This window comes from Pristiophorus japonicus, chromosome 3, assembly GCF_044704955.1.
Source record: "Pristiophorus japonicus isolate sPriJap1 chromosome 3, sPriJap1.hap1, whole genome shotgun sequence".
NCBI classification, from domain to species: Eukaryota; Metazoa; Chordata; class Chondrichthyes; family Pristiophoridae; genus Pristiophorus; species Pristiophorus japonicus.
The window spans coordinates 143,056,706-143,078,952 of NC_091979.1; the positions used below are offsets into that span (position 1 = coordinate 143,056,706).

At 44.6% G+C, this 22,247-nt stretch overlaps 1 protein-coding gene across 3 annotated transcripts in view; it reads right to left on the minus strand.

Moving 5' to 3' along the window:
* hibch (3-hydroxyisobutyryl-CoA hydrolase) overlaps positions 1 to 22,247 on the minus strand; it is a 231,163-nt gene that overhangs the window by 161,220 nt on the left and 47,696 nt on the right. For all 3 annotated transcript variants that reach the window (XM_070875870.1, XM_070875871.1, XM_070875872.1), the window contains exons 3-6: positions 19,839 to 19,976; positions 6,551 to 6,635; positions 5,361 to 5,441; positions 4,716 to 4,768 (exon numbers count right to left, since the gene is read on the minus strand). In XM_070875870.1, the coding sequence (XP_070731971.1) occupies positions 4,716 to 4,768; positions 5,361 to 5,441; positions 6,551 to 6,635; positions 19,839 to 19,976 (357 nt within the window). The remainder of the gene's footprint in view (positions 1 to 4,715; positions 4,769 to 5,360; positions 5,442 to 6,550; positions 6,636 to 19,838; positions 19,977 to 22,247) is intronic.

Here is a 22,247-nt window from a genome sequence, read left to right on the forward strand (position 1 = left end):
CATGGCTCGATCTGCGGGCTGCGCCATTTCCACCCCCGTGGTAGGCAATGGCAGCCTACTGAGAGCATCGGCGCAGTTTTCTGTGCCTGGCCTGTGGCGGATGGCGTAGTTGTATGCGGACAACGTGAACGTCCATCTCTGGATGTGAACCGATATGTTGGTATTTATCCCTTTACTCTCGGAGAACAGGGATATAAGTGGCTTATGGTCAGTTTCCAATTCGAATTTTAGCTCAAACAGATATTGATGCATTTTCTTTACCCCATAGACACACGCTAACGCTTCTTTTTCAATCATGCTGTAGGCTCGCTCAGCCTTAGACAGGCTCCTGGATACATAAACAACCGGTTGCAGTTTCCCGAAATCATTAGCTTGTTGCAATACACACCCGACGCCATATGACAGCGCATCACATGCAAGTACCAAACGCTTATATGGATCATACAACACAAACAATTTGTTTGAGCATAACAATTTTCTCGCTTTTACAAAGGCATTTTCTTGGCTTTTGCCCCAAACCCATTCATCCCCTTTTCATAGTAAGACATGCAGTGGTCCTAACAGTGTGCTGAGACCCGGTAAGAAGTTACCAAAGTAGTCCAGGAGTCCCAGAAACGACCGCAGCTCCGTCACGTTCTGTGGCCTCAGTGCATTCTCGATTGCCTCCGTCTTCGCGTTGGTGGGCCTGATGCCGTCCGCCGCAATCCTCCTTCCCAGGAACTCCACTTCAGGCGCCAGAAAAACGCACTTCGAGCATTTTAACCTGAGCCCCACACGGTTGAGTCGACTAAGAACCTCCTCCAGGTTCTGCAGATGCTCGACTGTGTTCCGACCTGTGACCAAAATGTCGTCCTGGAAGACTACGGTGTGCGGGACTGACTTCATTAAGCTTTCCATATTTCTCTGGAATATCGCCGCCGCCAATCGGATTCCAAACGGGCATCTGTTAAAAACAAAAAGACCTTTGTGCGTGTTGATGCAGGTGAGGGCCTACAATTCCTGCGTCATATAGGCTGAAGTCAAATCCAGCTTCGTGGACGTCTTTCCTCCCGCCAGTGTTGCAAAGAGGTCGTCAGCCTTTGGTAGTGGGTATTGGTCTTGCAGGGAGAAATGATTGATAGTTACTTTGTAATCGCCACAGATTCTGAAGGTGCCGACTCCCTTGAGGACTGGGACGATAGGACTGGCCCACTCGTTGAACTCGATCGGGGAAATGATGCCCTCTCTTTGCAGCCGGTCTAGCTCAATCACTACCCTTTCTCTCATCATTTACAGTACTGCTCTCACCTTGTGATGGATGGGTCGCGCCCCCGGAATTAGGTGGATCTGCACTTTTGCTCCTTGGAATTTCCCAATGCCCGGTTTGAACAGCGAAGGAACTTTGTTTAAGACCTGGGCACATGAAGTGTTGTCAGTGGGCGATAGCGCTCGGACGTCGTCCCAGTTCCAGCGTATCTTTCCCAGCCAGCTCCTGCCGAGCAGCGTGGGACCATCACCCAGTACCACCCAGAGTGATAGCTAGTGCACCGCTCCATCATAGGAGACCTTTACGGTAGCACTGACGATTACAGGAATCAGTTCTTTCATGTAAATTCTTAGTTTCGTGCAAACTGGAGTTAAGACTGGCCTTGAGGCCTTGTTGCACCACAACCTTTCAAAAGTCTTTTTGCCCATGATGGACTGGCTCGCGCCCGTATCCAGCTCCATTGACACCGGAAGTCCATTTAGTTCAACATACTGCATTATCGGGGGACAATTCCTGGTGAATGCGTGCACCCCATGTACCTCTGCCTCCTCGATCTGAGGCTCTGGTTCGTCGTGATCCTCTGTGGATCTGTCCTCCTCTGCAATATGATGGTTTTCAGGTTTACCAGGCTTTGCAGCTTGCCTGCACACTCATTGGAGGTGTCCCATTGTTCCACAGCCCTTGCAAACAGACTCTTTGAATCGGCATGAATGGAAACGATGATCACCCCCGCAGCGTCAACAAGGTGTTAATGGCCTTGCATTCATCACCCTTGATGGTGGACTCTCAGACATCTGCGGACATGTAGCTGCAGGTATGTGTGACCTGCCCTGTACATTACGATTTGAAAACAACATCACTTTGTTCACAGTACTTGTAGCAGCACTTGCGTTCTGAGAGATTTGCTTCGTATTGTCACTGGTGGCAATGAACGCCTGGGCTGTCGCTATCGCCTTACGCAGATCTCTAGTCAAAAGTTTGCGAAGTATGGTTTCGTGGCAAATGCCAAGTGCGAAAAAGACTCTGAGCATGTGCTCCAAATGTCCTTCAAATTCGCAATGTCCTGCAAGGCTTCTTAGCTCGGAGACATAACTCGCCACTTCCTTGCCTTCAGACCTTTTGTAGGTGTAGAATCGGTACCTCGCCATCAGAACGCTTTCCTTCGGGTTCAAATGCACTCGGACCAGCGTGCACAAATCATCGTATAATTTCTCCGTGGGTTTCGCTGGAGTGAGGAGATTCTTCATGAGGCCATACGTTGGTGTCCCACAGATGATGAGGAGAATAGCCCTTCGTTTGGCAGCATTCGCTTCTCCTTCCAGCTCGTTGGCCACAAAATATTGGTCGAGTTGCTCCACAAAAATTTCCCAATCATCTCCCTCCGAGAATTTCTCTAGGATGCATCTTTGGGTTCGCTATCTGTATCTTGTCGCCAGTTGTTGTGTATGGAGAAAGAGTCAGACTGAACACTGAGCTCAAAGTAAAGTGTGACTTTAGTCTTTTATTGCAGGTCTCCAGAGTGCCTCTCCATCCTGTGAAGCCTCCTTAAATACCTGTGCTCCCAAGGGATTATGGGATCCCTTGGAACTCCAGGGGATGAGCCCTCCGGTGGCTGTACAGAGTAAATACAAGTTTACATCTATAACACTACCCATATCCAAATGTAGACAAAATGACTGCGAAAAATGGTCAGAATTCACAATATGTTTTACTGCTCTTGGAAATGATGCACCACAAACATAGGATTAAAATTTCAAAAAGGTCATACATGCTCAGAAGTCTTCTTTGAAGTGGAAAATGTCATTCATATTGATCAGTAGTCTCGTGGAAGTAAGTCTTGGTTCTCACTCTGAGAATGACTAGCTGGTGCATCAAGTTTGACATAGTAACATTCAAGTGTTAAAGTGCTTATGGACACTTGGTGACATAATGGGTTATAGCATATTTTCTTTCCAACTCTGGGACTTCACTTTAGATCCAGCTCAAATCAAATGAATTTGCAAGCTAGAAATGTCCAATTGAAAGTGACTGGACTCTACTCAGTGACTAAAAAACACAGGCCCAACAACCTGTCTGTAATTCAATACAAATTGATAATCTAACTCGGATAGATAACGAGGATGGTTGGTGTGGGGATAGAAACAGTCCCACTGGAGCAATCAATAGTTTTGTGCAGTTCAGATTAATTCACATTGCTAGAGCAAAGTACATGGATTATTACATGGAAATACTCAATGCAGGCACTAGACGTTAACAATGGAACAAGATTCTAAAACAGATTATCAAATACTATTTTTATTTTGACAAATCAATGGGAAAAAATTGAGAAGGGTTAAGGAAATCCATAAATTATTGGCTTAGTTCCGAGTTCTGAAACAGATTCTGGAGCTGCCACAAAATTAATTTGGTCTTTATGTTTTTCTTACAGCGGCATGTTTGGGATAAGCAAGAAAAGCTCCCCTCTGCCAAGAATTCAGGATGATTGCTGGGGAAATGGAATTCCCCCTTTACAAAAATCATAGATTGGATGCAATATGCATCACCTCGGTTATTGCAGCCACATGTTGTTGAACACCACTGTGTCATTACCATCTTTTGAAACTTCTGATTCTTAGTTAATATTGTCCAACTTGTGATGTTCTTGTTTTGCATGGCACAGAAATAAATGCACTAAATGTCGAATAAAACTCTTCTATTCAAACTAATTTAGTCCTTATTTTAAAGTCCTAGATAATTTATCACTAGGAGTTCAATTTTTAACGCCTGCAATAATATTTGTACAGATTTGTTTTGATGATCAGTCAAGTGTGTGAAACAATGTTAAAAGTTAACAATTCTTCACCCCAATAGCCCCAAACTTCTAGTCTAATGTATTTTTACTTGTGCTGGTATGTATTATTGTGGAGTATTCTTGGCCCCACTTCTAGAACGCCCACTTTAATGGAGAATCTAAAAGCAACAGAACACATAGCCACCAAAATTGCTGAATGTCTCCATCTGTTGGTTATTCAAGTCATAGCACAGTAGCATATTTATGTAGTAACAATCAAATAGAAATTCAATCATGCTGAAGGAATTCTTTAGATAGACTGTTTAGCTGTGTCCAGATTTTATGTTAACTGTTTTGTAACCATTTTTTCTTATAAAGTAGCCAAACTCCTGAATCCATTTTCTTTCTGCAATGCTACAATGCACAATTAATTAACAAAATCTTGACAATAGGAAATAAAAGACTTTTGGATGTGGGGCGGGATGGGAGGTGAATGATGCAAGGATGTTTGAGGAATAAATATGATCAGAACTATTTCCTTGCATGGAGGGTAAACTCAAACAGAGATTGAGTTGGGACAAATGGCTTGTTTCCATGTTTTAACTTCCACGTATTTAGATATTTGACCACATGACACAGAGATTACATTCATAAAATGTAGAAGTAAATTATTAAATCAACGGAGAGAAAAGTACTTACCCCTCCCATCGTTATTCCATCAATAAGGGCCACGTATGGAATCCGGCAGTTTCCTAAATAAAATATTGAATTGTTTATTTTTTGAGCCATTTTTTTGCAATTCGCAGCAAACACCCCACAGTATTATATTGAGATTTAAAACATAAAATCAACTGTAATTAAGCACTAGTCAATATCACATTGTGCACAAGGAGTTGCGACCAAGTGCAATGGGGTTAGAGATTTCTAATAATATTAGATGGGTTGAAGGAGCATACTTGAGCATTGTTGTTTGTGTTAAAGCTGCGTAAAACTGTTAAGTTGGAGTTGTAATGAATCCTCTTGGGAACGTGAAGATGCAGTCAGGTTATGCCTGCCATCCTCTACAATGGCTAGCTTATACACTCAGCCATGGTGTGAGAAGAATCTAGGTCCTATCTCTGGAGAAAGGAGGGAGGGGAATTAAAAAAAAATAATTTCAAGCTCTTGGATACTACCAGAAAAGTGATAGAAGCCCAGAAAGGTTACTTATCTCAGTTAGGGAATAGCACATGAAGGGTCAAAGTAGTAAAGAACCAGGAGAATGGCGATGAAGGAAGTGCATGAATAGTAGTCCTTTAAGGGTATTTTAGCAGAAGACTGATTAGAGCACTATACTTTACATACCAATTGCATTGTTTAGAATATACTCTTCTCTGAAGAAATCTTCCGCCAGTCTGTCTCCAACTTTTCCTGCCTCTGTAACAGCTAAATAGGAAACAGCAAAATCAGCCAGGAAGTCAAGAAGTTATTAAAATGAAACACGAAATACACACTTAACCTTCAGCCAGTCAAGGCATTCTGGTCCTGTCTTCTATCATAAAACACAGATTATAGAGGATCTGTAATCTCTAACAATTGTAGCTAAACTGCAAAGCCACTGGCTTTTGGGTCAATTTTCATTCTTATTAAGCTCTGCAATGCTACTAATGGTAGAAGCCTTACCAAGAAGTCATGCTTTATTGAAGAAGAATGTACACATCAAAAATTCTGCCATTTCAGTGATATTACTGGAGATGAGTGGCTTAGGATAAGTACTTTCTGAATGATGGGCACAAAAAATGCTTTCAGCAGCAGCTACGGGACATTGGAAATAAATACATTAGTGCACTCGGCAATCTTTTTTTTTTTAAATAGGAAAACCAGCCATGGCACTAAGTGTGTGGCCACAGTTGCATTTCATAGGCAGTTGTTAATAGGGTTTGATTCAATGGAAGTCGGCGGAGAATTAGTCGCCTCTGTGGTTTTGTAGTTAATTCTGACTGATGGTCATTAAACATAGGCCACTACTATATGTATTCACTGGAGCTTAGGAGGATAAGAGGGGATCTCATAGAAACGTATAGGATTCTGACGGGACTGGACAGGATAGATGCGGGAAGAATGTTCCCGATGTTGGGGAAGTCCAGAACCAGGGTACATAGTCTTAGGATAAGGAGGCGGCCATTTAGGACTGAGATGAGGAGAAACTTCTTCATTCAGAGAGTTGTTAATCTGTGGAATTCCCTGCCTCGGAGAGTTGTTGATGCCAGTTCACTGGATATATTCAAGAGGGAGTTAGATATGGCCCTTACGGTTAAGGGGATCAAGGGGTATGGAGAGAAAGCAGGAAAGGGGTACTGAAGAAATGATCAGCCATGATCTTATTGAATGGCGGTGCAGGCTCAAAGGGCCGAATGGCCTACTCCTGCATCTATTTTCTATGTTTCTATATCGCAGTCATCCATGCTCGTACATTAAATATGATGACAGTGTACTTCATAAATTCTAAAAATGCCAAGTAATAAAATACAAATTAAATTTAGACCAACACATACCTCTAATATCACCGCCAGCACAGAAAGCTTTCTCTCCAGCTCCTTTAATGATCACTAACGAGGTTTCATTGTCCTGCTCCCATTTCTGCCACAAAAAATTCAAGCTGAATTTAGGAAAGATGGAATATTAATTTAACCCATTAAACAATCTGCATGAGGGCCAATCCATAGTGAGTTTGATCTGCATGGGTCAAACTCATGAACACACACTGTCTCATTCATACAAATCACTGATCCCCTTATTCAGACTTTACCTGCTAGCTGTGAAAAATGAACCAGCTATAAATGACACTAAATCAATCAAGTACAGACACACATTCACAAACAATCGCTGTTCGTACTGATCTGTAGCTGTTGACTCCATTACCATTACAGAGCTATCTACATTTAAAATTAAAACAACAGGGTTAGCGCTGCAGCAGTGTGTTATGGAGAGCACGAATACACAACTCTGCCCATGGTCCCCCACACAACATCTTTGTGATTTTTGCCATGCTGTTATAGGGAGGTGCCAAGTGGAATCCAGGTGCTTTCATAAAAAGGTGGGAATGGAATGAAAATCACCCATGGCACCTGTCGCATCTGACTCAAGAGCTAGACTTTCAAAGGCCTGCAAGCAGATCACCTGCTTAACCTATTCATAAAGAACTGGCATATGCCACAAAAGCATTGAGAGATGCAATCTGCTTCCTAATGTAAGATTTCTAAATCTCTGGCATTAAATTTGACAGTGAAACAATTATTTTAAAACAATTGGAACAATTTATTAAAAAAACACACACACATGCACATCCATCCTAGTTACAACAGATACAATGAGATTATAATGAAGAGTGATATACGTTACTTCCCTTTGGCTGGCTGGTTCAGAAGAGAGAGAAGAGTCTTTGGCTGAGTTCTTTATACCTCTCAAAAGCTACTGTCCCTCAGAAAGCCTCAGGACAGGGTCTTGGCTCCAGGGCAGCTTCTTATTGGCTCTCTTCACACATGTGGCTGTCTGGCCTGGCTCAGCCATCTCTTGATTAGATTAAATGCCTTTTCAATACACAAAACCCATGTGGCAGCTGTGTGGGCTTCCATTTTGTTTCAACACAAACAGGCCTTTCTGTATAATCTACACTTTTAACATTTATACATGCACAGAATCAATTTTAATCATTAATAAACACTTTTATTCTTGCACTAATCACCATTCAGAAACAAATTCATGCAGTCCCCATTTTACCTGAGGCATACGGCTATTGAGGTGACCTCTGTGTTCTGGAAAAGGGGAGGTGCAACATATTTATGTCGCATCTTTCATGCAGAAAAACATCCGAAAGCGGTTCACACATACATGATCAAAAAATGGATGTAGAACCAAAGGACCCAACTATGGGCCCGAATTTTCCCAGCCGCCTAGAGCGGCGTAGTTAGGGGTGGCACGTCGACTTTGAGAGCCAAAAAAAGCACTAAAAATGGACCTATTAATTTGGCCGCTCCCTCCTCGTCCGGATCCATCGGCATGGCGCTGCAGAGCCTGTGGGGGGGCGGAGTTTCAGCCGCATTTGCTCGGCACGGCCGGCAGGGGGGTGGGGCTTGGGCCCAGCGTCTTGTGCAGTGCCGGCAGGGGGACGCATGTCCGTTTGAGCGTGCGTCCATGCGCAATGGGCGGTTCAGCTTACGCACATGTGCAATGAAACAGGAAGCTTGGCAATCGGCCAATTAAAGGGAGAGCGTCCTCAGTATCATTGGTAATAGAGCATATATAAAAGGTAAGGTTTAAATATTGATTTTTGTGTGGCTGAGGAAGTGGAAAGGAGTGCTGGATAGGTGGAAGAAAGGTGAGAAGTGTGATTTTTGAACATTACCTGAGTGCGAGTCCAATACACGAATGGCCCAAGAGCGTGCAAGACGAACAAAGAATTTCCTCCATGAGGAAGTGGAGAAACTCGTAACTGTCATTGAGGAGAAATGGCTGGAGCTGGATATCAGCAAGAGTGGTCAGTCAAAAGTTTCACCCAAGGAAATGAGAAAAAGATGGAACTTAGTTGCAGAAGAATACTCCGCAGGGGTCAATACCGCAAGATCTGGAAGCCAGTGCAAGAAGAAATGGCAGGACATTGGTCAAGTAGTGAGTGTAAGTAATATCTTCATCTTTAAATTGAATTACAATGGAAAATGTGACCATCTGTATGTGTCCCACCCATCAGAAGCGCACCATGTCTGAAAATTAATATTTTCATCTTTGCAGAGGAAATTGGCCCACAACAAAAGGGAAAGACTTAGAACAAGAGGAGGTCCGCCAAATCTGCACCAACTGTCACCCCTGGAACAGAGAGGGTTGCTGCCTTGCTGAGTCGCATCAGCAGAAAAAGAATCAGCTCTGCACAAGCTGGACCCACACGAGGATGAGGGTGAGTCATTAAAATGCAGAGTCACCCTTCAAATCAACCTGCTGACTGGCCTGCTACACGTCAGACTACTCATGCCACCCATCCTGCCCCCTCCTGTGCTGCTAACCATTTGACTGTTCTGTTGTATTTTGCAGAAGACGATGACACTCCTCAACGTCCTGAAGATCCATCAGAGGATCCAGATGCACGCGCTCCAGACCAAGGCGGGTGGGGGGAGGAGGGGTCCATGGGAATGTGTGCACGGGAGAATGCTGACCGCGATATGGATCATGCCATAGTACAGGGCATCACACTGCCAGATACCTCCATGAGCTCCTTGGCAACATTCCATAGTTTCACACCTTCCAAAGTCGCGGGTCCCAGTGGTGGTCGTGAAACGCATCTGGTGACACCCAGTCCCCCACCGTCCTAGCCTGCGCCTCACACTGGAGGGGTGCCACTAGGCAGACCCACAGCGAGGGGAAGGAGAAGCCGACCAGACTCTCTTGAGATGCAGCCTTCAGCAGAAGTTAATCAGGTTGTGTCATTGGGTGAGGAGACCAATGCCCTCACAAGATCACTCGTGGCGGCCGTCAGTGGGGTGCGTGATGAGGTAGCGACACGGTCGGGTGAAATCTCTGCACTGAGATGGGAAGTGAGGGCGGGCATTTCAGAGGGTGTGCAAACGATGGCAGATGCCATGAGGGAGCTAGCTTCTGCAATAAGGGCACAAAGGCCGGATACTCAAATGCCACTCCCACTTCAATCCAGGGAGTGCAGCGAAGGTTCACCAGACTGATTCCCGGGATGGCGGGACTGACCTATCAAGAAAGACTGGATCAACTGGGCTTGTATTCACTGGAGTTCAGAAGAATGAGAGGGGACCTCATAGAAACATTTAAAATTCTGACGGGGTTAGACAGGTTAGATGCAGGAAGAATGTTCCCAATGTTGGGGAAGTCCAGAACCAGAGGTCACAGTCTAAGGATAAGGGGGAAGCCATTTAGGACCGAGATGCGGAGGAACTTCTTCACCCAGAGAGTGGTAAACCTGTGGAATTCTCTACCACAGAAAGTTGTTGAGGCCAATTCACTAAATATATTCAAAAAGGAGTTAGATGAGGTCCTTACTACTAGGGGGATCAAGGGGTATGGCGAGAAAGCAGGAATGGGGTACTGAAGTTGAATGTTCAGCCATGAACTCATTGAATGGCGGTGCAGGCTAGAAGGGCTGAATGGCCTACTCCTGCACCTATTTTCTATGTTTCTATCAGCCACCGGTCAGACCCAAGCCGGGCCCCCAACCACCCGCCCCCCACCATCACCGACCCTATGAGGAAGTGCACTTTCCCAGAGATATGGGTGAGGGATGGGTGCAGCCTTTCTTTGCTGTTGTTGTCGTTGAAGTGCACTGTAAAATATCCAATAAAAGATATTTTGCATTAAAACTGAATCATGCTCCATTAGGACCACGCAACATTTAGGGACAACTGTAAAAAGTAAAAATACGTCATCCCTACAGTCATGCGTGCCTGCTGCCCCTAGCCCTGGCGGGAAGGCTAGCCGGTGCGTTCTGCAGTCAGCTAGGTAGGACTGCTCTATTTTCAGAAGCTGATTTATCTTTCATTTATTTTTGATGATGTTGTGCAGCTGTTGTACTGAAGATGTTGTGATGTTGTGAAGATCTTTAGTGCTTTAGAATCCTCTAACTCACCCTCCCCCGCCACCCCCACCCCGATATCTCTGGCTACCTGCGCTGATTTCTTAAATATAGGTAAAGTTTTTCTGTGCCGAGAAAAGTGGCCACATACACTGGCCTAAGTTAGTTTGGAGTAACTTTCAGCTGGCCAAATTTGCTTCTATGGCCAGAAGAGGCGTAAGCGGCTTGTCACGCCCCCTTTTGGAGAGAACAAAGTAAACTAGAAAAAAAACCTAACTAACTGACTTACACTGGACCAAGTTAAATGGGGAAATTTGCAATTTTTAAGTTACTCCAAAAAAAGTTACTTGCTCCAAAAATAGGGGCAACTCTTGGGGAACTTTGAGCCCCGAGAAAGGTGATCAAAAGCTCGATCAAAGAGGTTGGTTTTAAGGAGGGTCTTAAAGAAAGAGAGGGAGATAGGGAGGGAATTCCAGGTCTTCATCTGCTAATGCACAAGAGGCCGGAGTCAGAGGAACAAAAAGGAAGAATTGGGGGCGGTTGCAGTGCTGGAGGAAGTTACAGAGATAGAGAGGAGTCAAAGCTATGAAGGGATTTAAACACAGAATGATAATTTAACATTTGAGGCATTGAGGTTCAAGGAGTCAGCAAGGACAGGGACGATGACACTGTGGGACCTGGTGCAGGATAGGATACTGGCAGCAGAGTTTGGGATGAACTGAATTTTATGGAAGGTTAAGGATTGGAGGCTGGACAGGAAGGTATTGCTGGAGGTCACTAAGGCATGGATGAAGGCTTCAGCAGCAGATAGACTGAGGTAGAGGCAGAGGTTGGTGATGTTATGGATGTGAAAGTAGGTGGGCTATCTAATAGAGAGGATATGCCAACAACTCAAACTATCTGGTTCAGCTTGACAGTGACGGAAGGGGGATGGAATCGAGGGCAAGGGAATGAAGTTTGAAGACCAAGTCTGAATGTTAGACAGCATAAAGACAGTGGAGGGGTGGAGAGAGGTTGTGAAGTGGTAGAGTTGTGTGTTGTCAGCGTACACGTAGAAGCTGTCACCATGTCTATGAATTATGCCGCCAAGAGGCAGCATGTAGACTAGGTTGAGGATGGAGACTTCAGAGGAAACGGTGCGGAGTAGGAAGAGAAATGACAGGTGAAAATATTGTTGGAGATATTTAAACAGGGAGTTGCGAGAGAGGTGGCCACAGTTTGGGAGGCTACAACACCTTCAAGGATTTTGGAGAGGAGAAGGACACTGGAGATGGACTAGAAACAACAAAGGGGTCGACAGAGTTTTTTTTGAGGAGGGGGTGATCATGGCAGTTTGGAAAGGGAGGATAGTACCCGAGGAGAGGGAAACATTTACAATGTCGGCTGACATGGGTCCAGGAAGGGAAGTTGGGTGGTCAGCAGCTTAGTGGGAATGCAATCAAGGGATCAGGAAGTGGATCCCATGGACAGGATCAGCTCGGAGAGGACATGGGGGAGATGAGAGAGAAGCTAGAGAGAGATACAGCCTTTCAATACAGAAAATATTCATAGTCAGGAGTTAATTAATAAAGCAAATCTGTGGGGAACACAAGCCAGAAGTACTTCTTTAGTTAAGTAATGCCACCCATATGCATCACTGTGTACAATATGTACCATTCATCGAAGACGCTTTTCAAACAGCAGTGTTCCTGACCAAAGAAATATGGCTTTTATTTCAATCTATTACATGACTGCATACATGTATGTAGCATTTAGAAAAGCTTCAATTTAAATTGCCATGAAATGCATAACCTTTGCACATTTCTGAAAACAAGACACTCAAACTGATGACAGATCAAAACTGTAGGCTTTCTGAAACGATGTGTATTTACTGTCTTTGACATTGCCATCTTTGTCGGGTAGATATATACTGTAACTGACAAACCAATCATATCACATCACCACTCTAACTAAAGCTATTTACATAAAACCAGCTAAGTTTAGCATCACATTCCAATTGTCTCTGAATTACTTCTGCCCATGTTTGTGGTACAAGCAATTTAGAAATGAATCACAAATTGTGGATATTGTACAATTTACATCTACAATAGCTTCAGACCATCTTTTAATACCAAAGAGTACATATTTTCCTCTCTTGCTTCCAATTTAATCCCCAACATGTAATGTCATCCAAATTCAGGAGATTTAAGCTTTGGTCTACCAAAGTTCTTTTCACATTTGAAAATTATACAAAATTAAATGTTTCCATTTTGTTTCTACTTTGCCACAGAGACTTTCTCAACATGAATATTATAGAACATTGTGAGAAGAAAATCTCAACATTGAGTTTTAAACAATCTCGTTGTGGGAAAAAAAGTGCACAATTGATGCATTTGTTTCTCTAGTGAAAACACACGTCAGGGCACAACAAATTGCCCTGTGCTCCTGAGCTGGGAAAGTAAAACAACAATACAAGCTGGGGATTCTGTTCCTGATCATTGTTCAGTGACTCGTGCTGGGAAGGGTATGTGCGTACACTGGTGAACTGCAAATGTGACTCTGATGTGATGGCCCCACTTCGCTGATCATCCTCCTGCCAATATATATCATGTCTAGGCCCACACATGAAGAAGGGCCATTTGAGTAATGTACCAGAGTGTTGTCAACAGCCATATCTCAACACAAATGAAAAGTGGGAGTAAGAGAGGAAAGAGAAATCTGGAGAACATAGAAAATAGGTACAGGAGTAGGCCATTCAGCCCTTCGAGCCTGCACCACCATTCAATATGATCATGACACTAAGTTGGGTGGCAGTGTGAGCTGTGAGGAGGATGCTGTGAGGCTGCAGAGCGACTTGGATAGGTTAGGTGAGTGGGCAAATGCATGGCAGATGAAGTATAATGTGGATAAATGTGAGGTTATCCACTTTGGTGGTAAAAACAGAGAGACAGACTATCATCTGAATGGTGACAGATTAGGAAAAGGGGAGGTGCAAAGAGACCTGGGTGTCATGGTACATCAGTCATTGAAGGTTGGCATGCAGGTGCAGCAGGCGGTTAAGAAAGCAAATGGCATGTTGGCCTTCATAGCAAGGGGATTTGAGTACAGGGGCAGGGAGGTGTTGCTACAGTTGTACAGGGCATTGGTGAGGCCACACCTGGAGTATTGTGTACAGTTTTGGTCTCCTAACCTGAGGAAGGACATTCTTGCTATTGAGGGAGTGCAGCGAAGGTTCACCAGACTGATTCCCGGGATGGCGGGACTGACCTATCAAGAAAGACTGGATCAACTGGGCTTGTATTCACTGGAGTTCAGAAGAATGAGAGGGGACCTCATAGAAACATTTAAAATTCTGACGGGGTTAGACAGGTTAGATGCAGGAAGAATGTTCCCAATGTTGGGGAAGTCCAGAACCAGAGGTCACAGTCTAAGGATAAGGGGTAAGCCATTTAGGACCGAGATGCGGAGGAACTTCTTCACCCAGAGAGTGGCGAACCTGTGGAATTCTCTACCACAGAAAGTTGTTGAGGCCAATTCACTAAATATATTCAAAAAGGAGTTAGATGAGGTCCTTACTACTAGGGAGATCAAGGGGTATGGCAAGAAAGCAGGAATGGGGTACTGAAGTTGAATGTTCAGCCATGAACTCATTGAATGGCGGTGCAGGCTAGAAGGGCCGAATGGCCTACTCCTGCACCTATTTTCTATGTTTCTATGTTTCTATGATCATGCACTTCAGTACCCCATTCTTGCTTTCTCTCCACACCCCTTTAGCCGTAAGGGCCGCATCTAACTCCCTTTTGAATATATCGAACGAAGTGGTCTCAACAACTTTCTGTGGTAGAGAATTCCACATGCCCACAACTCAGTGAAGAAGTTTCTCCTCATCTCAGTCCTAAATGGCTTACCCCTTATCCTTAAACTATGTCCCCTGGTTCTGGACTTCCCCCAACATCGGGAACATTCTTCCGGCATCTAACCTGTCCAGTCCCGTCAGAATTTTATATGTTTCTATGAGATCCCCTCTCATTCTTCTAAACTCCAGTGAATACAGGCCCAGTCGATCCAGTCTCTCCTCATATGTCTGTCCTGCTATCCCGGGAATCAGTCTGGTGAACCTTCGCTGCACTCCTCAATAGCAAGAATTCCTTCCTCAGATTACAATATTGAACACAATATTCCAGGTGAGGCCTCACTAAGGCCTTGTACAACTGCAGTAAGACCTCCCTGCTCCTATACTCAAATCCCCTAGCTATGAAGGCCAACATACCATTTTCCACCTTCACCGCCTGCTGGACCTGCATGCCAACTTTCAATGAGTGATGTACCATGACACCCAGGTCTCGTTGCACCTCCCCTTTTCCTAAACTGGCGCCATTCAGATAATATTCTGCCTTCATGTTTTTGCCATCAAAGTGGATAACCTCACATTTATCCACATTATACTGCATCTGCCACACGTTTGCTCACTCACCTAACCTGTCGAAGTCACCCTGCAGCCTTTTAGCGTCCTCCTCACAGCTCACACCGCCACCCAACTTAGTGTCATCTGCAAACTTGGAGATATTACACTCAATTCCCTCATCCAAATCATTAATGTATATTGTAAATAGCTGGAGTCCCAGCACTGAGCCCTGCGGCACCCCAGTAGTCACTGCCTGCCATTCTGAAAAGGACCCGTTTATCCCGACTCTCTGCTTCCTGTCTGCCAACCAGTTCTCTATCCACGTCAGTACATTACTCCCAATACCATGTGCTTTAATTTTGCACACCAATCTCTTGTTTGGGACCTTGTCAAAAGCCTTTTGAAAGTCCAAATACACCACATCCACTGGTTCTCCCTCTACTAGTTACATCCTCAAAAAATTCCAGAAGATTTGTCAAGCAGGATTTCCCTTTAATACATAAGAATTAGGAACAGGAGTAGGCCATCTAGCTCCTCGAGCCTGCTCCGCCATTCAAAAAGATCATGGCTGATCTGGCCGTGGACTCAGTTCCACTTACCCGCCCGCTCCCCATAACCCTTAATTCCCTTATTGGTTAAAAATTTATCTGTGATTTGAATACATTCAATGAGCTAGCCTCAACTGCTTCCCTGGGCAGAGAATTCCACAGATTCACAACCCTCTGGGAGAAGAAATTTCTTCTCAACTCGGTTTTAAATTGGCTCCCCCATATTTTGAGGCTGTGCCCCTAGTTCTAGTCTCCCCGACTAGTGGAAACAACCTCTCTGCCTCTATTTTGTCTGTCCCTTTCATTATTTTAAATGTTTCTATAAGATCACCCCTCATCCTTCTGAACTCCAACGAGTAAAGACCTAGTCTACTCAATCTATCATCATAAGGTAACCCCCTCATCTCCGGAATCAGCCTAGTGAATCGTCTCTGTACCCCCTCCAAAGCTAGTATATCCTTCCTTAAGTAAGGTGACCAAAACTGCATGCAGTACTCCAGGTGCGGCCTCACCAATACCCTGTAGGACCTCCCTGCTTTTGTACTCCATCCCTCTTGCAATGAAGGCTTTCATAAATCCATGCTGATTTGGACTGATCCCGTCACTGCTTTCCAAATGTGCTGCTATTTCATCTTTAATAATTGATTCCAACATTTTCTCCACCACTGATGTCAGGCTAACCAGTCTATAATTACCTTCCTCCCTCCCTCCCTCCTTTCTTAAAAAGTGGTGTTACATTAGCTACCCTCCAGTCCATAGGAACCAATCCAGAGTCGATAAGACTGTTGGAACATGATCACCAAGGTATCCACTATTCTAGGGCTATTTCAGTAAGTCCTCTGGGATGCAGGCTATCAGGCCCCGAGGATTTATCGGCCTTCAATCCTATCAATTTCCCTAACACAATTGCCCGCCTTATAAGGATTTCCTTCAGTTCCTCCTTCCCACTAGACCCTCGGTCCCCTAGTATTTTCAGAAGGTTATTCATGTCTTCCTTCGTGAAGACAGAACCAAAGTATTTGTTTAACTGGTCCGCCATTTCTTTGTTCCCCATTATAAATTTCCCTGAATCTGACTGCAAGGGACCTATGTTTGTTTTCACAAATCTTTTTCACTTCACATATCTATAGAAGCTTTTGTATACAGTTTTTATGTTGCCAGCAAGCTTCCTCCCATACTCTATTTTCCCCCTCCTAATTAAACCCTTTGTCGCCCTCTGCTGTATTACAAAATTGTTCCAGTCTTCAGGTTTGCGGCTTTTTCTGGCCAATTTATATGCCTCTTCCTTGGATTTAACACTATCCTTAATTTCCCTCATTGCCACGGTTGAGCCACCTTCCCCGTTTTATTTTTACTCCAGACCGGGATGTACAATTGTTGAAGTTAATCCATGTGATCTTTAAATGTTTGCCATTGCCTATTCACCGTCAATCCTTTAAGTATCACTCGCCAGTCTATTCTAGCCAATTCACGTCTCATACCATTGAAGTTACCTTTCCTTAAGTTCAGGACCCTAATCTCTGTATTAACTGTGTCACTCTCCATCTAAATAAAGAATTCTATCATATTATGGTCACTCTTCCCCAAGGGGCCTCTCACAACACGATTGCTAATTAATCCTTTCTCATTACACATCACCCAGTCTAGGATGGCCAGCCCTCTAAGTTGGTTCTGCAACATATTGGTCTAGGAAACTATCCCCACCGCATTGCTACCAGTTTGGTTAGCCCAATCAATATGTAGCCCATGATAACTGCTGTACCTTTATTGCACGCATTCCTAATTTCTTGTTTGATGCTGTCCCCAACCTCATTACCACTGTTTGGTGGTCTGTACACAACTCCCACTAGCGTTTTCTGCCCTTTGGTATTCCGTAGCTCCACCCATACCGATTCCACATCATCCAAGCTAATGTCCTTCCTCACTATTGCATTAATTTCCTCTCTAACCAGCAATGCCACCTCCTTTTCCTTTTGGTCTGTCCTTCCTAAATGTTGAATACCCCTGTATGTTGAGTTCCCAGCCTTGGTCACCCTTGAGCCATGTCTCCGTGATGCCAATTACATCATATCCGTTAACTGCTATCTGTGCAGTTAATTCGTTTACCTTATTCTGAATACTCCTTGCACTGAGGCACAGAACCTTTAGGCTCGTCTTATTAACACCCTTTGCCTCTTTAGAATTTTACTGTAATGTGGCCCTTTTTGCTTTTTGCCTTGGGTTTCTCTGCCCTCCACTTTTACTTTTCTTCTTTCTATCTTTTGCTTCTGCCCCCATTCTACTTCCCTCTGTCTCCCTGCATAGGTTCCCTTCCCCCTGCCATATTAGTTTAACCCCTCCCAACAGCACTAGCAAACACTCCCCCCTAGGACATTGGTTCCGGTCCTGCCCAGGTGCAAACCATCCGGTTTGTACTGGTCCCACCTCTCCCAGAACCGGTTCCAATGTCCCAGGAATTTGAATCCCTTTCTTCTGCACCATTTCTCAAGCCACGTATTCATCTGAGCTATCCTGCGATTCCTACTCTGACTCGCACGTGGCACTGGTAGCAATCCTGAGATTACTTCTTTTGAGGTCCTACTTTTACAATTTAGCTCCTAGCTCCCTAAATTCGTCTTGTAGGATCTCATCCCGTTTTTTACCTATATCATTGGTACCTATATGCACCAAGATAACTGGCTGTTCACTCTCCCTTTTCAGAATGTCCTGCACCCACTCCGAGACATCCTTGACCCTTGCACCAGGAAGGCAACATACCATCCTCGAGTCTCGGTTGCGGCCGCAGAAATGTCTATCTATTCCCCTTACAATAGAATCCCCGATCACTATAGCTCTCCCATTCTTTTTCCTGCCCTCCTGTGCAGCAGAGCCACCCACGGTGCCATGAACTTGGCTGCTGCTGCTCTCCTCTGATGAGTCATTCCCCTCAACAGTACCCAAAGCGGTGTATCTGTTTTGCAAGGGGATGACCGCAGGGGACCCCTGCACTACCTTCCTTGTACTGCTCTTCCTGTTGATCACCCATTCCCTATCTGGCTGTGTACCCTTTACCTGCGGTGTGGCCAACTCACTAAACGTGCCATTCATGTCATTCTCAGCATCGTGGATGCTCCAGAGTAAATCCACCCGCAGCTCCAGTGCCGCAATGCGGTCTGTCAGGTGTTGTAGGTGGATGCACTTCCCGCACATGTAATCGTCAGGGACACTGGAAGCGTCTCTGACTTCCCACATATTACAGGAGGAACATACCACATGTCCGAGCTCTCCTGCCATGACTTAACCCTTAGATTAACTTAATTTGGCAACAACAATGCTCAAAGGTTACTTACTGATAAAGAAAAGAAAAAAAAAAACTACTCACCAATCACCAGCCAATCACTTACCCCCTTAGCTGTGACGTCACCTTTCGATTTCTTTCTACTTTTTTGCCTTCTCACCCTGCTGCAGCTGCACCAGCTAGCCTTTTATAGGCTTCCCCACGCTGTCTTTCCGACGCTCCTTGAACTCCCCTGCTGCGTCACGAATGACGCTGGCCTTATTCCTACTCTTTGCTCCCTGTCTGCCAACCAGTTCTCTATCCACGTCAGTACATTACCCCCAATACCATGTGCTTTCATTTTGCACACTAATCTCTTGTGTGGAACCTTGTCAAAAGCCTTTTGAAAGTCTAAATACACCACATCCACAGGCTCCCCCTTGTCCACTCTACTAGTTACATCCTCAAAAAATTCTAGAAGTTGAAAAGGGGCCACAGAGTCAGTTTGCAGTGATGTTATATCCGTACAGTTCCAGCCAGCAGTTCATATTTCCTTGAGGCAATATGTCAGGCAAGTGGCTGCAAAGGTTGCCATACGACATTTAGAGGGGAAGATAGGCTGAAGGGGAGTAGCTTCCATTGAAATTTCTTCCTCATTTTATACACAAAGATAGTATTTGCATTGATATAGCACCTCTCCATACTTGTTTTCCCCTTTAAGAGGGTTATAAATCAAATAAAGTAACATTCAACCCAAAACAACCAGAACAACAACTTTTGTTGGAAAAGAGGTTTATATAATGCAAGACAGCTGTTTGAAGACAGTATTGCTTGCACAAAATCAACATTTTTTCCCCCAAATGTTTCCAATATCTGTTTGGATTTGGCATCGAGGTTAATGTATTCAATGCATTTATAAGATGTTCAGATTACTAAAACAGTGAATGTATTGATAATTCACATTCCCAGACACTAACAGATATTTTAAACGTTCCATTTTAAAACCAGGTACTGCACACCCTCCATTTTAAAATTAGAGTGAAATTTTAAAAACAATGACACAAACCTTTAGCTGGGGGTAGATCAGTCTAATCATGGAAAGGTTCAGAGCATTAAGGGCCTTTGGCCGATTTAATGTTATTATTCCAGCACATCCAGACTTTGTCAAGTGCACTTCCTTTTCCAAACTGACATTTGTAGACATCTAAGACACACAGAAAAAAACTTCAATGACATTTGAAAGGCAAACATTAAAACAATTTTCAGTAAAGTATAGCTACTTTTACATAATCATCATCATCATAGGCAGTCCCTCGGAGTCGAAGATGACTTGCTTCCACTCTAAAAGTGAGTTCTCAGGTGACTGAGCAGTCCAACGCGGGACCTACAGTTTCGGTCACAGGTGGGGCAAACAGTGGTTGAAGGAAAGGGTGGGTGGGGAGTCTGGGTTGACGCACGCTCCTTCCGCTGTCCATGCTTGGTTTCTGCTTGTTCTCGGCGATGTGACTCGAGGTGCTCAGCGCCCTCCCGGATGCTCTTCCTCCACTTTGGGTGGTCATGGACCAGGGATTCCCAGGAATCGGTGGGGATGTTGCACTGTGTCAAGGAGGCTTTGAGGGTGTCCTTGAAGCGTTTACTCTGCCCACCAGGGGCTCGCCTGCCGTGCCGAAGCTCCGCGTAGAACACTTGCTTTGGGAGTCTTGTGTCGGGCATGCGGATGATGTAGTCTGCCCAACAGAGCTGATCAAGTGTGGTCAATGCTTCGATGCTGGGGATGTTGGCCTGAGCGAGAACACTGCGTTGGTGCGTCTGTCCTGCCAATGGATTTGCAGGATCTTGCGAAGGAAACACTGGAGGTACTTCTCCAGCGTTTTGAGGTGCCTGCTGTATATACCCCACGTCTCTGAGCCATATAGGAGGGCGGGTATCACTACTGCCCTATAGACTATGAGCTTGGTGCCGGATTTGAGGTCCTGGTCTTCAAACACTCTCTACCTCAGGCAACCGAAGGCTGCGCTGGCGCGCTGAAGGCGGTGTTGGACCTTGTCATCAATGTCTGCTCTTGCTGACAGTAGACTCCCAAAGTATGGAAAATGGTCCACATTGTCCAAGGTCTCGTCATGGATTTTTATAATTGGGGGGCAGTGCTGTGTGGCGGGATCAGGTTGGTAGAGGACCTTTGTCTTACGGATGTTTAGTGCAAGGCCCATGCTCTCATACGCTTGGTGAAAGTGTTGACGATGGCTTGGAGTTCAGTCTCAGAGTGCGTGAGACGCAATCATTTGTCACCATCCTCTGTCTGCTCTACGGTGACACGCAAGTCGTGATTTTGACCAATGGATCCACAACAGACCCAATCCACATCCAGACCAGAGTCAAGCAAGGCTGCGTCATCACACCAACGCTCTATTCGATCTTCCTTGCTGCAATGCTACATCTCACCCTTAGCAAGCTCCCTGCCGGAGTGGAGCTAAATTATAGAACAGATGGCAATCTGTTCAACCTCTGCCACCTCCAGGCCAGATCGTCCCATCTTCATTTTACATAATAGCTCACTGCTGTTCAGACCCTTGGAGAAGGATGTCAAAATTACCTTGCTCCATCACCCTCCGATTTTCTTTTAAGTTAGTTAAAGTTTGATGCCAGTCTCCTCTAGGATTTCTAGAAATCAACTGGATGTAAAGAAACCTATTCTTCTGTGTAGAATGGAGACAGAGAAGAACTTGCTTTTGACATTCTAAAGACATCCCAAAGCACATTAAAACCAATGGATTACTTTTATAGTGCAGTCACTATGGGCCCAAGTTTCCACATGATTTGCGCCTGATTTTTTAGGAGCAACTGGTGGAGAACGGACTATCTTAGAAATCGCAATTCTCCACATTTTTTTTTCTGCCGTTCTCGTCAGGTAGAACAGTTCTACTTTGGAACAGAATTTTTTCTTCAAAAGGGGGCGTGTCCGGCCACTGATGCCTGATTTGAAAGTTTCCACAGTGAAAACGCACTCCAAACTAAAGTAGAATGGAGCAAGTGAAGATTTTTGTAGAACTGAAAAAACCTGTTCTACACATTAAAAAATCAGGCGTAGGTTACAAATTAGGCATCCAGAACGAGGTGGGGGGGGGGGGGGGAAAGAGGGAAAGAGAGAGAGAAAAAGAGAGAGAAAAAGAGAGAGAAAAAGAGAGAGAAAAAGAGAGAGAAAAAGAGAGAGAAAAAGAGAGAGAAAAAGAGAGAGAAAAAGAGAGAGAAAAAGAGAGAGAAAAAGAGAGAGAAAGAGAGAGAAAGAGAAAGAGAGAGAGAAGAGAGAGAAAGAGAGAGAGAGAGAGAGAAGAGAGAGAGAGGAAGAGAGAGAGGAGAGAGAGAGTGAAGTGAGAGAGTGAGAGTGAGAGTGATAGTGAGAGTGGAGAGTGAGAGGAGGAGTGAGAGAGTGAGAGTGAGAGTGAGAGTGAAGTGAGAGTGAGAGTGAGAGAGAGAG